This window comes from Neophocaena asiaeorientalis, unplaced genomic scaffold (assembly GCF_003031525.2).
Source record: "Neophocaena asiaeorientalis asiaeorientalis breed wild unplaced genomic scaffold, Neophocaena_asiaeorientalis_V1.1 scaffold399, whole genome shotgun sequence".
NCBI lineage: Eukaryota > Metazoa > Chordata > Mammalia > Artiodactyla > Phocoenidae > Neophocaena > Neophocaena asiaeorientalis.
Window position 1 is genome coordinate 1,969,548 of NW_020173964.1, and position 18,330 is coordinate 1,987,877.

General features: G+C 39.2%; 1 protein-coding gene across 1 annotated transcript in view; it reads right to left on the reverse strand.

Moving 5' to 3' along the window:
- MAST4 (microtubule associated serine/threonine kinase family member 4) overlaps positions 1 to 18,330 on the reverse strand; it is a 550,485-nt gene that overhangs the window by 432,579 nt on the left and 99,576 nt on the right. The window contains exons 8-9 of the mRNA XM_024753080.1: positions 12,961 to 12,986; positions 5,735 to 5,748 (exon numbers count right to left, since the gene is read on the reverse strand). Coding sequence (XP_024608848.1) covers positions 5,735 to 5,748; positions 12,961 to 12,986 — 40 coding nt within the window. The remainder of the gene's footprint in view (positions 1 to 5,734; positions 5,749 to 12,960; positions 12,987 to 18,330) is intronic.

Sequence of the window (18,330 nt, forward strand, 5' to 3'; positions counted from 1 at the left end):
CCCCAATGTTCATTGCAGCACTATTTACAATAGCCAGGTCATAGAAGCAACCTAAATGCCCATTGACAGATGAATGGATAAAGGAGATGTGGTACATATATACAATGGAATATTACTCAGCCATAAAAAGGAACGAAATTGAGTCATTTGTTGAGACATGGATGGATCTAGAGACTGTCATACAGAATGAAGTAAGTCAGAAAGAGAAAAACAAATATCGTATATTAACACATGTATGTGGAATCTAGAAAAATGGTACAGATGAACTGGTTCGCAGGGCAGAAGCTGAGACACAGATGTAGAGAATAAACATATGGACACCAAGGGGGGAAAACTGCGGTAGGGTGGGGATGGTGGTGTGCTGAATTGGGCGACTGGGACTGACATGTATACACTGATGTGTATAAAATTGATGACTAATAAGAACCTACAGTATAAAAAATCAAACAGGGGCTTCCCTGGTGGCGCAGTGGTTGAGAGTCCGCCTGCCGATGCAGGGGACACGGGTTCATGCCCCGGTCCGGGAAGATCCCACATGCCGCGGAGCGGCTGGGCCCGTGAACCATGGCCGCTGAGCCTGTGCATCCGGAGCCTGTGCTCCGCAACGGGAGAGGCCACAACAGTGAGAGGCCCGCGTACCGCAAAATCAAAAACAAAACGAACAAACAAACAAAAAAAAACAACTAATACTAAACTTTCTTTGGGTTATTTGTATCGAAATATGGTAATATAAATGTTTCAGACATTACATGAAATTTCTAAAAATCTTATATGTTCTGGTATAATAAGTCATAATTCTAGTTATTACTTTAAAATATGTATCTCGGAAATAACTAAATTTCCTTGTCAATTGCATTATTATGAACTTTCACAAATCTTTAACCATGGTCATTTTTAAGTCTTTTGTCATTTACAGACAGTTCTGTGTGAACTTTGATGCTTTCGCAAAACTGTTCCTATAAAAGGGTTTCATCTTCAAGGAATTCATGGAAAAGACTCTGACAAGTACAGGTTTCTGGTAACTGACTATACTACTGAACTGAATGAATAAGCATTTTCAGAACTCTAATGGAAAACTGATGAATTCATAAAAGTGCTAACAAAAGATCAAGATGAAAAAGAAAATTAATTACATGGGACTGAGGGAACTTATGAGGATGATTATAATTTTTGTGACTTTCTGTTTGAATTAAAAAAAAAAATCCCACAAGGACTCAGAGGCAAAAAATATACAAATCAATTTTCACTGCAAAGTAAAGGAGCTGTTACAATGGAGGATTACTGGACTGAATGTCAATATTATGACATAGTACGAGTGTGTTTCGTGTTTGGTAATTGCAATCATTGTTGCTTTTGTTGTGGTCATCCATTTATAATGCTTGGTGTCAGTTTATTTAACTGTTGTAAAAATAAAATACAGTGTGTGGAAAAAAAAAAAAAAAGAACCTCCATACTGTTTTCTATAGTGGCTTCACCTATTTGCTTTCTCACCAACAGTGTACGAGGGTTCCCTTCTCTCCACATCCTCTCCAACATTTATTATTTGTAGACTTTTTGATGATGGCCATTCTGACTGGTGTGAGGTGATAAGTTCCTGGATTTTTAAAGTCAGAGAACTCCATTCTTGTGTTCTATAAGGAAAAAACATTAAAACCTGGCCGACAGTCCCAATCATTTTGTCCACATGGTGCACAGTCACAAACTGGCTGGTCATGGAATCACCTAGGCCACTGGGGACAAACCAGCCTGCAACAAGCCCTGGGCCCAATTTTTGAATCCACTGTTGATGCAAGCCTCCCCCCTTGTAGACGATCTGAGTAGTTGAGAAAGACTGGAGACTACAATGAAGGACAACTTGGACTGCTTAGTTGTGCAGTCAGAGAGAGGTCATCTACCAGAGGATTAAGAACATGGACTCTGGGGCTAGACTGCCTGAGTGTGAATCCTGGCTCCTCTATTTACCAGTTTGCTGAGTAATCTTAGGGCTCTGTGCCTCAATTTTCCTATCTGTAAAATGGGAGTATCAAAAGTATCTACCCCATGGGATTATCATGAGGATCAATGAATATATATATATTTTTTATAATATATGGCATTTATAAGAGTAACAGGCACATAGAAATAAGTTTTAGCTATCATGATTACCATCATCTCCAAGAGAGAACTAGGCCACATCAAAAAGTGACTTAAATCATTAAACTGTAACCCTGAACTTATACAGTGTTATATGTCAATTATATCTCAATAAAACTGGGGGGAAATTTAAAAGATCTGCAAAAAAGAAAAAAATAACAAGAGGCCTTGTGGTCCAGGCCCCAATTCTAAGTATTCAAATCTAAAATGAGATGACCAACCTCAGGATAAAACCTCAGTTCTAGTTTTCCACTGGCCTCACCAGCCTCTGTGGGGAGAGGTAAATATTCAACAACTGATCCACTAATAAAAGCATCACAACATTCCCTCGAAAGAGTCATTTCTCCCATAATTGTGAAAAAGTTGCAATAAGAAATACAAAACTAAAACATAAAAAATTCTATTGAAGATCTTTATCCAAGTGAATAAGAAATGCAAAAGAAATTAAAGAGGATAAGCAATTAACGCCAAACTTAATAGCCTAAAATATTATTTGATCATTGCATTCTGTATCATGTCTAGCTTGGTACTCAGCATTTCCCAAGGCAGGAGGATGAAGTAATTATGGAGAGAATGCTCAACATACACTGGTTATTTTCAATTCCAAACTAACTTTTACCTACTGTGAGTGGCTTCTCCTACTCACATTCCATGGCCCTATTAGTCCCTGCCCCTCCTTCTCCACCAGACCAACACCAGCAAGACATTAATATGTAATCAAGAAAGGAAAAGGGCTGTTTGAAGCAGGAGAGCTGAGTGGCTTCTAGGTAGGCTGTGTCCCAAGAGCAGGAAGGAGTCTTATCCTTTGTGATGATACAAGTAGGATGCTCAGGCGATGCAAACAAGGGAGAAAACCTAGAGCCAGACCAGGAGAAAGAACAAACAAGGAGTTCCCTCTATTGTAGACTGGTTCAAAGAAGTAAAAAAGGTAGAAGCGGGACAATGTGTGGAAAGATCCAGATGGAGAAAAAGTACACCAGGGGCAAATACTTTTGGATGAATCCCACCAATTCTGGGATTTCCAAATTCTGTTTCCAGTCAGAAATAATTTTTTATACTGGGCTCCTTGGTTCAAAATTTAGCATCACAGTAATGCAAAACAATTTTCCTAAAAGTACTGTACAGGCCTCACTAAAGGAAAACAAAATAGAAGCAAATTCAACCCATTTTCTGATGGGTTTTACTTCTCTATAGATACATCATGTAGAAAATACTCAAAGACATAGCTAGTCTATGTTTCTAAAACATAACTGTACCAACGTCTCATTACTTTTTCAGCAAAAATCATCCTGACAATACTATCAAGATGTTAGTTCTTCTGAGCTCAATCTATAGATTGTTTGATCCCAAACAAAATCCCAACAAGTTATTTTGTGTAATTGATAAATTGATTCTAAAGTTTATATGGAGAAGCAAAAGACCTAGAATAGCCAACACAATTGAAAGAGAAGAACAAAGTCAGATGACTGACATTAACCCGACTTCGAGACTTACTACAAATTAGTGTGGTATTGACAATAAAATAGACAAATAGATCAATGGAACAGAACAGACAACCCAGAAATAGACCCACATAAATAAAGTCAATTTATCTTCAACAATGGCACAAAGGCAATATCATGGAACAAAGATAGTCTTTTCAACAAATGGCACTGGAACAACATGCAAGAAAATGAATCTGAGCCAGATCTTACACACATTACAAAAATTAACTCACACTGGACCACAGAACTAAATGTAAAACACAAAAATCTAAAACTACAACATAGGGGAAAACCTAGATGAGCTTGAGTATGGTGATCACTTTTTAAAAACAGTACAGAAAGTACAGTCCATAAAAGAAATAATTGATAAGCTGGATTTCATTAAAATTAAAAACTTGTCTGCAAAAGACAATGTCAAGAGAATGAGAAGATAAGCAACAGACTGGGAGTAAATACTTGCAAAATGTAACAAATATTGTTCTGATGAAGAAATGTTATCCAAAACATACAAAGAATTCTTAAGACTCAACAATAACAAAATAACCCAATTTTTAAAAACTGGGGCCAAAGATGTGAACCTGGAAAGGTATACAAGTGGTAAATCAGCGTATGCAAAGATGCTCCACCTCATATGTCATCAGGGAAATGCAACTTAAAACAAGAATAAGATGCCACTACACACCTATTAGAATGGCCAAAATGCAAAAAACACTGACAATACCAAATGTTGACAAAGGATATGGAGCAACAGGAACTCTCATTCACCACGAGTAGAAATGCAAAAATGGTACAGCCACTGTAGAAGACAGTTTGGAAATTTCTTAGAAAACTAAGCACACTCTTACTATATGATCCACCAATCAGGCTACCTGGTATTATAAATATAACAAAGGAGTTGAAAATTTACATCCACACAAAGACCCATACACAGGTGTTTATAGCAGCCTTATTCATAATTGCCAAACTTGGAAGCACTAAGCTCTCCTTCAGTAGGTGAATGGATAAATAAACTATGGTACATCCAGATAACGGAATATTTTTCAGTGCTAAAGGAAATGCACTACTAAGTCATGAAAACACATGCAGGAACCTGAAATGCCTATTACCAAGTAAAAGAAGTCAATCTGAAGATATTACGTACTGTACGATTCCAACTGTGATATTTGAGAAAAGGCAAAACTATGGAGACATGGAAAAAGATCCATGGTCACCACAGGTCAGGGGAGAGGAATGAATAGGCAGAGGACAGAGGAATTTTAGGGCAATGAAAATGCTCTGTATGATACTATAATGATGAATACATGTCATTACAGGCATAACTTGAAGATATTGCCCGTTTGGTTTCAGACCACTGCAATAAAGCAAATATTGCAATAAAATGAGCCACATGAATTTTTTGGTTTCCCAGTACATATAAAAGTTATGTCTACTCTATACTGTAGTCTATGAAGCGTGCAATAGAATTATGTCTAAAAAACAATGTACATACCTTAATTTACAAAATACTTTACCGCTAAAAATGCTAACCATCATCGGAGCCTTTAGTGAGATGTAATCTTTTTGCTGGCGGAGGGTCTTGCCCCAGTGTTGATGGCTGCTGGCTGATCAGGGTGGTAGGTGATGAAAGCTGGGGTGACTGTGACCATTTCTTAAAACAGACAGCAGTGAAGTTTGCCGCATCAATGGACTCTTCGTTTTAAGAAGGATTTCTCTGCAGCATGCAATGCTGTTTGACAGCATTCTGCCCACATTAGAGGTTCTTTTGAAATTGCAGTCAATCCTGTCAAATCCTTCCACTGCTTTATCAACTAAGTTTATGTAATATTCTAAAGAAATTGCCTTTTTTAGCAACAAAGTATGTTTTACTACTACAAATCTTCAATTTGTAAAAAACGCAGTACCTGTGAAGCACAAGAAAACAAGGTATCCCTGTATACATTTGTCTAAACCCATAGACTATATAGCACTAAGAGTGAACCCTGAGGTAAACTATGGATCTTGAGTGATTATGACGTATCATTGCAGGTTCATCAGTTGTGACAAAGGCACCACTCCGGTGGGAGATGTTGACAGAGGGGAGGCTGTGCATGTGTAGGGGCAGGGGGCATATGGGAAACCTCTGTATCTTCCTCTCAATTTTTCTGTGAACCTAAAACCATCCTTAAAAAAAATAAAGTCTTTAAAAGGAAACCATCCTAAGTTTGGTTTATTCCCAAATTTTCAAAGGGTATTCCTTGGAACTCTTTTTCTTTGAGATGTCAATAGAGGGAAACTGAGTCAAAGTTAAATCCATTTGGAAGACTTAAGTCAAACAAAGGTAGAACTAAACAGGCTTAAAACATTTCACGTGTTCCTCCGCAAAGTAAATCTCCTAGCAGGATCCACTATTTCACCAATTCATTTGATAAAAGAAACCTTTTCTCCTACAGGGGTATCTCTCAGGACTCTCTTCCCATAAACACACTTTGGAAAATCCTCGATTACAAATAAAGGTCTAAAATGGGGATCTAGCAATGAGTTAACTTCTGAATCAAAGCTGCCAGGTTCAAACTATGCTCTATTCTTTATGAAAGATATATGGCATTCTATTACACTTCTAGGAGGGGTCTAAGTTGGTGCAGCAACTTTGGAAAACTGTTTGGCATTAACTCTAAGGGTTGAACTTACACTTACCAAATGACTGACTCCTAGAATACACAAGGGAAATGTATTTGTGATGCGTGTGTGTGCGCATGCACGCATGCGTGCGTGCGTATGAGGCAGTGGGAGATATGATGACACAAGAGGTGATGTGAAGAGTAAGCAGATATTGGAGTGATGTACTTTGAAGGTTGAAGAAGTGGCCCAAAGCCAAAGAATACAGACGGCCACTGGAGCTGGAAAGACAGGGAAATGGATTCTCCCTCAGAGCCCGCAAAAGGAAGGAGCCCTACCAACACCTTGACATAAGCCCAGAGAAAATGATTTCATGTTCTCACCAGCAGATCTGTGAAAGAACGAAGGCATGTCATTTTAAGGCACTAGCTTTGTGATACTTCGTCTCAAGAATAACAGGAAACTAATGCAATGGGATACCATACAGAAATGAGAAAGAATAAACTATGTTACATACAACAATAAACACCATTCTCACAGAAACAGCATTTGGTAAGAGAAGCAAGATACAACGGCACATACTGCATGATAACATTTACATAAAGTTCAAAAACAGCCCTAACTAATGCACAGGGTTAGAGGTCAGGACAGCAGTGATTGATGGGAAGTGGCACTGACTTGAAGGGAGCTGAGTGGGCTTCTGAAGTAAGAGTCTCAATATGGGTGCTGGTTACACAGGCATATGTACTCTAAGAAAATTCAAAGTGTGCACATATAATATGTATACTCTTGTCTACAAATATTATACGTAAACAAAAGGGTTGTTGTTTTTTAATCATCAGACCCAAATGACTCATAAAATAAGTGCCTCTTGGGGAAGCACTGTCTGGGAGCAACCCCAGAGCTTGGCTGTTCTCACACAGTGAGGGAAAGGAACCAAGATAAAGAGGCCACCGACTAGACCCAAACAGTCAGTACGGAAACAGGAAGAATGAGGTCTCTGGCAAACAAAAATAAACCAGTGCTTCTAGCAGAAGGAAAATGATATGCTTCTGCAAATAGAAAGACTCCATACCTAGAATTCTTTTTTTCCAAAAACTCAATCTATTACTTTATATTAACCAAAATAAAGTAAGAATTTAGTAGAGAAGTTCCAGTGGACCCACTGGGCTCAGGAAGACGCACAAGGGACTGTAGATTCATGTCTAGGGAAGAAAACTAAAGGGGAACGAAAATGATCAATGAGAACAGCCCTGCCCACCTAACAAGGTCAAGACGCTGCTACAGGGTCCTTCTCTTTTGTTCTTAGCAAGTGAAAGAAGAATAAAAGTATTACTACATTGACCTTGACATGGTATATATTATAAAACATAACAACACCCTATACCACAGTAGAGTTTAAAACAAACATACAGTATTCCCGTCTGAAAAAAAGAAAACAACCACCATTGCTTCCTCTAGAAAATCAGATGAGAATTAATCTGAACAGAAAGCCACATCATTCCTATAATTAAAATTAACAGATCCAGACAGAGGTAGAAGAAACTAAACTGGAAGCACTGTCAGCAGGGCGAAAGCAGAGATGAATCACACCAACTCCACGGGGCCTGACTTCAGAAAAGGAGAGAGGCTGCAGAAACCAGCACTTTCCCTTTCTGTTACATTTCTGGAGCCAAGGGTATCAAGCTACATGGTGGGCAATTAGAAAAAGCCAGCTCAGAAAGGTAAGTCACTAGATTGAAATAGTCCACAGTCCACATGCCTGCATGGCACCAACTTTGGTGGAACACTTCATTTCCTAAAGGTTAAAACTGCTTTACTGCAACACCCAGAGAGTGGAAGGAGTCTCAAAGAGGTCAGGAATCACTAAGCTAGTAAGTCACCAAGTGGGGATTTTCAAACACTCTGCTGATTCTTCTTTTCCACATTCAGCCTCTGGTGAAGGAGTGCCAGCATTCATATGTTGATATGAGACTGGTTTTAATATCGCACTCAAACATCAAATTCAGATGTAAGGGCTTCCCTGGTGGCGCAGTGGTTGAGAGTCTGCCTGCTGATGCAGGGGACACGGGTTTGTGCCCCAGTCCGGGAAGATCCCACGTGCCGCGGAGCGGCTGGGCCCGTGAGCCATGGCCGCTGGGCCTGCACGTCCACATTGCACACCCGGATCTCACTGAACTCATTTGAGCTTCACTGAGTTTTCATTGAATTCATATAACTGAATATAAGTTTAATAATTAAACCTAAAAGAGAAATAGAGAGATAAATAGCCAAAATGTCATCCTTTTTGGCTTTAAAAATGCATTTTGAAGCTTCAATATCCCTGAAGGTAACACAGTCAAGCCCAAAACATACATTCTCTGAAACTTATAAGGTGGCACAGTTAAAGATTTTTAAATTTCAGAAAACTGAGATTTTTTTTTTTAATCTAAGAAAAATCAAGATGTCAAAAACAGCTAAATCTGGGTAGTATCTGTGACATTCTTGGTGCTTTTCTGGAAGTGTGGAATGTTTCATAATTTCAACAGAAAGAGGAAAAAAAGAATCTTACAGAAAATTTCTATTAAAACAGCCACCTGCAAAAAAATGTTTTGGGTGCCTTTGGAGAAAAGTAACAGATATAAAAGAAGGGGAACCCTAAGTTTGAAAGTCAAAGTCCTAATCAAGAAAATGATATGCTTTCCATCTGCACAACCTATAATTATCTCTCAATGTACATTCTTATCAATATCTACCCATTTTCTCATTATTTTTAAAGGTCAGCATTTTTTAATGTTGTGTTTCCCTCCTGATCATTTATATTTTTTGAAATACTACCACACCAGGAAATAAATTCGCCTGTGGTCAAAGGAAATGCATGGAAACTGAAACTCAGCTTTTGGGGATGCTATTGTTGTTTTAAATGATTAATTGCTAATAAGTGGGGTTGCAACAGACAGCCCATCTAAAACCTTAATGATGGCAAAGTATGCAGCTCACTATCACCAGGGGAAAATGAATATTTTCCACTCATCAACAGAAGGCCAAGTTTACACAAAGCAGAAAGCCAAGAGCAAGCAGGATCCTGATAAGAAATTTGGAACACTCTACAATGGCTATCACTTGCCAGCCGCTATTTTTTTTCCTTTATAGAAAAGGAACTAAAGCTCAGAGTTCAAGTAGCTTGCTAGAGTCAGTTAGTTAAATGGGTTCCAATACCATTTAATTATATAATTAAATGGTATTGGAACCCATATCTTTGTGTAATTATGCAATTCTGCCTTTACCAACAAATTTCAACATGCCTGAGAGCTTACTGAGATTGTGAGAGGCCTATTCACACTCTCATTTCATCCTTAAGCCATCTGGTGCTGGAGATATTAACCCCCATACCACTTCACCAATCAGGAAACTGAAGGTCAAACAGAGCTGTTTGACCCAAGCTGGTCAGACTTTGGTGGTTAAGCCAAGACACCAATCTTGTCTTCCATCTTCCACACTCTTTCGACAAATAATAAGAGCAAGCATGCTGCAGAGACCACACAGTGTAATAAAACTAAGACAGGCTTTGCAGAACTGGGTTTGAATCCCACTTAGTAGCTGTATGACCAGAAAAGTCATTCAATTTCTTTGCATTTCAGTCTTCTCATCTGTAAAATGGGTCTATCAGCACCATCCTCTTCTTCCCTGGGAGACCTAGAATCAATGTGTTAAGGATCTGGTACATACGGGCACTCAAGTGGTAGCTGTTGCTATTGTCAATAACCCAGGTTCTGTCCTCATAGTAACTCTTCCATAAAGCACACTACAAAAAGGAATCAACCTTTGGAAATCAACACAAAAGAGTTCCACTGCCTAAAAGAGTTTGAAAGGCACTATTCTTTATCACACTGTATGCCCTTGGTCTCCATAACTCCAGGGTCTAACAGTTTTTCCACTGATAGGAACTGAATTATGTCTCCCACAAATTCATGTGTTGAAGTCCTAACCCCAAGTACCGCAGTACCGGATGTGACCATATTGGGAGACAGGGTCTTTAAAGAGGAAATTAAAGGTTAAATCCAATATGACTGGTGTGCTTAAAAGCAGAGGAGATTAAGACACGGGCACAGAAGAAAGACCATGTGAAGACAAAGGAAGAAGATGGCCGTCAACAAGCCAAGGCGAGAGGCCTCAGAAGAGACCAAACCTGCTAACACTTTGATCTTGGACTTGCAGCCACCAGAAGCGTGATAAAATAAATGTCTGCTGTTTAAGCCACCCACTCCCTGATACTTTGTTAAGGCATCCCTAGCAGGCCAATACACCCACCCACAGCCATCCTCTCCCCACTTGCAGCTCGGCTCAGGAGGAGGAATACCCAGCTGTGCCTCCACCATCACCACATAAGGGGGCCAGGAGATTCGCTGGGCTCACAAATGAGTGGCAAGATGGAACCTGTTATGTACTAGCCATTCCAACATTTACAGCCCACGAAAGGACAAACTTTTTCTAGCACTTTCAACATTAGTGGCTACTTCCAGCACTCCATGAGGAGGGACTGGTATTCAGGAACAGAAGAGCCCTGGTCTCTTACTGGTAGCTTAAGAGAGATGGGGTCTCTTTAGGTTTCCCTGGAGGGAAACAAGTTAAGGCACAAAAAATGGAGCCTCACTGTCTGAATGACCAGGAACACCACAATGCTTTCAGAGCTATGGTTGGTGTAATTACAAGGAAAATTCACAGTGGCATTGAAAGGCTAACACTGCATTTGTCGTTTCTTGACTTTTACCAGATTATGATGAAATTGTATTGTTATTACTATGATTATTAGACATTCAAATGAGGCCTTAGAGCAAAGTTTCTTGTGGCCAAAACATTCATTAGACAAGGAGTAATTCAGCTGTGGTTCTTCATAAATCTAAGTCAAACTGCTGGCTCATCCCCAGAGAACGAAATCCCTTTTTCACATAGTGGCAATTATTCAAAATGCCTGGTTTGAAGAACGCAATGGACTACCCGAAGATGAAAAATGTTTATGAATCATTAGTTTGAGGGTTTTATCTGATCATTTTAAAGAACAAAAAAATTACTATTTCTTTCTTCCATCATGACTCGGATAGAACACACATTTCCCTAGAAAATTCTACACTTTTGCAGAGTATCATTCAGTGAAAGAAGTTATGAACAACGTTCATTATGACAAGTCATAAACATTCCTTAAAAGAACACATAGGATAACATGTCTTATTAAGCTCAAATGCTGCCCCCCTTTTACAACGAATTTAAGTTAAATTTCGAGTTACAAATTGCACTGCCATTTCACACGGCATTATGAATAAGAGGTAGGTTTGGGCTTGGCCCTGTCCTTCAACTCACCTTGTGATTTTGAGTTCTCTCTGCCCTGGGCATGGATTACAGTCATCATCACAGACAGAGATTAGATCATGAAGGTCTCTGTGTTCCCCTAACATCCTCTGTACTGGTGCAGATGGAAAGAACTCTGGGGAACAGTAGAGCAGTATTTCTCGGAGAAGTCCCCTAAAAGACTCCACCAGAGTCACAGCGGGAGGCTCGTTGAAAACGCAGATTCTTGGGCTACACCTAGATTTATTAATTTTAGGGCCTCACCCAGGAGTTTTCACATTCATCATGCTCCCCAGTTGATTCTTATAAGGAGTACAGTTTAAGACCCAAAGCAGCATAGAGTATCTGCCAAGGCCAAGGGGCTGTGGAATTGGACACAGCCATTTATAGCACGTGTGACCATGGGTAAGTTACTTCACCTTACTCAGCCTTGATCCCTCCTTCCTGTATTGTAGAGACAACAACAGTACCTACCTTGGAGAGGGGTTGAAGGATGACACAAAATAATCTATAGAAAGCTTTCCACACACTGCCCAACCCGCTGCAAATATTCAAAAATGTTAGCAATTATTATTATGATATGCAAAAGGCCTTTGAATTTTATTAATTTTGATGGAGTGACCAATCAACCCTTCATTACAGCAAAGTGAATATTCTAAGGGAACCATGGAAACATGTCTTGTGATTAAAACTCTGAGAGCTTTGAGCACTCAGAGTTTAAATAATATTTAATGGTAAATGCCAGGCATATGGCTGTAAGAACACATTCTGAAAATGCAGCTCTGTGTAGTCAGCTAGGTTTTCATTTCACAGCATCACAAATGGGGGTGTCACAGCAGACTCGGGGGAACCTGAAACTGTTTCTGTGAAACATTATTTGTCTTTGCTGCCCAATATCACACCACGGCATCTGATGTATAATCATGTATTTGGCTCAGATATTTTTTTTTTTATCATTTATATCTTTTGTTTCTATCTTTTAAAAAAAATCCCTATATACTAGTAAAGCAGAGATTAGAAACCCACCTGGGACTTCTGTAGAACTGAAGCAGCACACGTATTTAATTACCGAGAGGCTTCTGGCATTATCATTCTAAACATGCTCACGCTATTCCCCACTAAGAACCGAAAAAAGGAAGCTACAGGGAAATGCAGACAGCATACTGTAAGTTTAATCTTCAGACGATCTCAAATGAATTTGTGCAAAACAGAATTACAAATTACCACACGTGACTAAAAAGCAGGAAATCTGCCCCTCCCACATCCACTCTCCAGAGTTGGCTTCAGGAGCATTTCTGAAATGGGTCCTCATCCAAAAACTAGGTCCCCAGCAGAACCACGGTGACGGTGGCAGGGCAGTTTCTATGCCTTGGTGGGCACCAAACAAGTCAGGGCTTGATCCTATACCAGAAAGATCCAGAACCCTCAGGCTGGGCTGAGTGACCCCTCCTCCAGGGCACCCAGCACACTGAAATACATGAAATTTCCATTTCCCTGGAAGATGGGAGATTCTTACATATTGGAAGAGAAGACAAGATACAAAAGAAGAAAACAGAGGGGGAGTAGGTATACACAATCCAGGCCTGTAGGCCAAAACTGGGGCATAATACTATAGACGGCAGTGATGGTTATTAATAGCTACCTATGGGTGAAAAGTTCTTTCTTTAGTGCCATGACTAAGTGCTTTGCATACACTACTTAACAGTCTTTGTAACAACCCTTGAGGTAGTTGTTAAGAGCCCTGTTTCACAGATGAGGAAACAGAGGCTAGACACCTGGCACTTAGTAAGCACTCAATACACTGTCAAATGAGTTGGGCCAACAAAGTAGACTTTTAGAAGGATGACTTTGGCACTCTAAACAGACATGGCATAATAAAATGAGATATAAATGGTTATACAAAAAAAAATCAGGTATTCAAGAAGTCTGTGTCTTAATCATAAACTCTGGAACACACTAGCCCATAATGTTGATGAAAATTAGTCCATTTGAGCCTTTGGCCTCTTCCACCACAATTAATCACTAAAAACACAACAACCAACCTCATCCACCCACAGCATTCCTGCACTTCATATAAAATATGGACAAGCTGATGGAGTTTGCATGTGTTCATGCTTCAGGTTCCTATAAAAGCTTGTGACTAAAAATATTACAGTCTTTGTGTTTCAAGAAAGCTTGTATTTTCTGATTGCCCAAGGAGTTCAAACTAGAGCAGAGATAAACACAATTTTTCCCTGATTTGATCTTTTCTATACAAAATGATGGCTATTTCTGAACTTTGGACATTTCTAAGAGTAACAAAACCACTCCCTTGGATGCATGAAACAGGGAATGATTGCAAATAGGCATGAAGGACCTTTGAGAAACGATCTAAAATTAGATTATGGTGATGGCTGCACAGCTCTATATTTATTAAAAAACCACTGAATTGTACACTAAAAATGGGTGAATTTTATGGTATATGAATTACACCCCAATATAGCTGGCAAAACAACAACTCTCCCTTGCTACATGACTGTAGAATTCACCCTGAGAGAGCAGAATCACTGACTAGAAAAAAAAAAGGTCTGATTCCCTACCCCACTTCCCCATTCCCACCGGGGATCCAACTTATTAAACCTTCACATTACTCAAATGTAAAGGGATTTTTTATAAGAATGATTGTACTTCTTTCAGAGACTATATAATACTTTCAAGATGAGAATGATTATACTTCCTTTAGGTACTATGTAATACCTTCAAGATTATCCTGACTTTTTTTTAATAACTTTTTTTTTAACGTGTCATTTCTAAGGTTGCTTATGCCATAAATGCTGTGCAAAATGAGCTTAAAATTAAGAACATTTGTCATGTCAGTCTTCCTTCTGAAGATGTTTGCTGGAAATCGAGCCTTCCTTAAGACACCAAAGGAATCCTTGATGGCTAGGAACTTACTCACCTGTCCTTCACCTCACATGACCACCTATGAGAAGATACTCATGAAAGGTGGGAGAAATGAGGTGATGAGCACTATGCCAGTCACCCTGGGTAAACCACGGGGCTGTGCATCTAATCCATAGTGCTTTCTGGTAGATCTACCCTCTACATGTGTCCAGATTCTGGTCACATGTCACATGTCTTGGTTGAAGCCATAGCTCTCTCCCTTCTCGACCCTTGAAACAGCCTCTTCACTGATCTCCCTGCTTCCAACCACCTTCCCTGTTGTCTACTCTCAACACACCAGCCAGCAAGATCCTCCAAAACTTCAAGTTGTGTCCTGGGTCACTCCTCTCTGATCAAAACCCTCCAGTTGCTTCCCATCTATTCAGTGTAAAAGTCCAGATCCCGAGAACAGCCTCAAAGCTATGCCTCATTCAGTCCCTGATACCTCTGATTTCCTTTCCTAATGTTCTGTCCCTCACTCCACTTGACCCACGCTAGCCTCTTTCTTCACACACACAGTCCTACCTCAGGGCCTTTGCACTTGCAGTTCCTCTGCCTGGAGGACTCCTGCCACAGATGCCCTACAAGTTGGACTGTTCACTTCATTCTGCCCTCCCACAAGTGTCACCCTACATGAAAGGCCCTCCCTGACCAACTTACCTAAAATACAACCTCCCCACCACACACACCCTCCTACCCTGCTTTATCTTAGCACTTAACACCATCTGACCATATGGAATTATTTGTGTGTTGCCCATCTCTACATTCCCGATACCTGAAGGTCAGTCCATGAGAGGAAAGGGGCTTGTAGACCCATAGAAGGTTCAGGGGCTTCAGGGGCTTGTAGACCCATAGAAGGTTCTTTATAAATTCTTGGTCATAGTGAGTGAATTTTTTTTTTAAAGTTAACTCTATGTCAGAAAGGTGAGAGTTCACTTGGGATTAAGATGCTCTGCTTTGTACAAGGGTAGTTACATATTCCCAGAAGCCAGGTGCTCCCATCTCCTTATGGAAGAAGAGAGGAAAGGGCCAAGAAGAAAATCAACATTAGGGTCTTTTTCAATCATGAAAATTTCTAATTCTGCTCCTGGAGGTGGCACTCACTGAGGACCCACAATTATTTGGGCAAAACCCACCATCCTTCAAAAAAACTTCCACATAAGAAATATATTTCAGTGATAGAAGAAACAGATAAAATTAAATTGCATATAAAAGTGAATGAAAATAAAAATACGTCAATACAACAGTCTGGTATAGTCTCAACTGTATGTGAATTTAATTTTTTAATTGTTTTCAACTTGAAAAGTCAATTTTTTGGCACAGCAGAGTCCTCTTAGAGCTGAAAACTATTATTTTAGGGCATATTTCCCTTTTTTTTTTTTTTTTCCAACAACCACCCTATGAGGTAGGTATGATCACCATTTCCATTTGGTAAAAGAGCAAACAGAAAGTTTAGGAAAGGTTAAGTGACTTGCTCAAGGCCGTGAAATTCTAGCATCAGGACTTGTCCTTAGTCCTTCCATTTCAAATCCACTATTTTCCCCATTTATTTATATGTTGTTTTTACTGAAAACGAAGTTCTAAAAAAAAGAAAAACGGTCTTTGAAGTGAAGCCCTAACTGAAGAAATATCTAAATTCAAATAGCGGTGGCCTTAAGCCCTTGAGAAACTCAGTGGTGCCAGATCATAAAATCAAGGTCTAATGGACCACAAGAAACTGGAGAGGCAAAGACACAGTGACTTGTCTATCATAAGATACAGGTGCAGGAAAATCATTAAATGAAACAGAAAATTAGATCTAAGAGGTACACACCACCGTAAGGAGATACATAGTGAGGCACCTTGCTAATTATAAAATGGAACAGAGGCAAAACAACACAAAAGAAAACACAGCCAGTACCACAAGGTATCGGGCATCAATGCCATCATCTCTCAAAATATATTTAAGACAAATTTAGAGAAAAGCAAGTTGTATAATTAATCTCAAAGGTCATGCGAATTATTGCACACATAACAAACCTAGGCAGAAATAACCAAGTTTTAGTCACTGAAATTCAAACTTAAATTAACCATCATTTGTTGAAATACGTTTAAAATATGCACTAGTAGTGATTTCAATAGAATAATCATTAGTAGTGATAATCAATAATTCTTTTAATAATTATACTAATGATTATATATCTATGATTAATAATAAATGTACATTATAGTATAAATAGTACTGTAAATAGCATTTACAATGCAACAGCAAAAATTAAAAATATATTTGCTAATCAGTCTTAAATCATTCCCAAGTTCTACTTGTGAATATTTAAAGACCTAAAAGGCCATAAATTAACCAATCTGCTTTGGAAAATAAAAATATTTGAACTTATTATCCAGAAATTCTATGCAGTATGTGTGTGTATGTATGTATGCATGTGTGTATGTATGTATGTGTGCATGCGTGTGTGTATATGTGTAATGTGTGTATATATGTATTGTGTGTATATATGTATTATGCGTATGTGTGTATATATGTATGTATGCATGTGTGTATGTGTATGTGTGTATGTATTGTGTATGCGTGTGTATGTGTGTATGTGTGTATGTGTGTGTGTGTGTGTGTGTGTGTGTACGTGTGTGTATCTGTAATTTTTTTTCCCCCACAGCCTCATCTCCACACAGGGAAAGCACCTGCTCACAGTTTTGCTTCACATCACAACAGATGAATATTCAAAGGCAAAAGGCCAATGAAGACGACTGACTTTCATGCAGGAGAATCTTTAATCCAGGACAAGTCGACTAGAAACCACACTTCTCAATGTCCTAAATCGCTAAATGGTCTACAGAAGAATTGCACTGAGAAGTTTAAGAAGACAAGAAATATCTTAACTATTGACAAGCTTTCCAATAAGCAATTTTTTTCAGCTTCTGTGTGACTTTTTGGCTTATAAAATTCCGATAGGCTATCCGATTTTAACAAGTTCTAGCAAGATTAACACAAGACATTTATGTACATCATATCACAATCTAAGGCTTAGAGGATTTTACCAAGATTACAGACAACTTGAACACTAAAGGAGAAACAGAACAAAAATTTGTATGGGGTTAGGATGGAGACAGAAACTATTAGAATTTCCCATTATAAAACAACAACAGACAAATTTCTGTTAAATATCTTGGTGTTAAGAAACACAAAGGTAATATAATTCTGCTTTTCAAAGTACAATTTATATTCTCTCTGCTCCCAAACACAGAAAAATCAGTTTCCATTTGAGTCCCAACACCCTAATGCTACATGGAAAGAAGGGAGGGAAATAGCTATAAGGCCAACAAGTTCGAAAAGAAACCAGGCTACAGGTAAGACCAAAAATAACTGCAACAGCATCTATGCAGCATCTATCATATTCCAGTTTCACAATCACAGCTGCACCACTAACTGATTCTTCATACAAAAATATGTGTTGAGCTCCTACCATGAAACAAGTACTGTTGATGGAGTGCTGACCAAGACAAAGTGCCTTCAGAACTTCTGCTCAAATAGAGGTGGATGACCATCCGCAAAAACATCTGTATCTCAGAGGACATGGGTTCTCTGAAGACAATACAGTAGGATAATACACTTGGGAATGCCGGGGCCTGAGGGTGGGGGTGGGGGGATGTCCTGCTTCAGCTAGAGCCGTCAGGACATTTCCATGAGGAAGTCAATATTTGACTGAGAATTAAAGGAGGAGAAGACGCAACCACAACATCTATGGCAGACAGCATTTAAGGAAGAAATAACAGCAAATTCAGAGACTGAGGTGAGAGCTTGGTATTAATGAGGGAAGAATAATGGCAAATGTGGCTGAAGAGACCTTTCTGGGTTCCTGGGGGGGGGGGAGGGGGG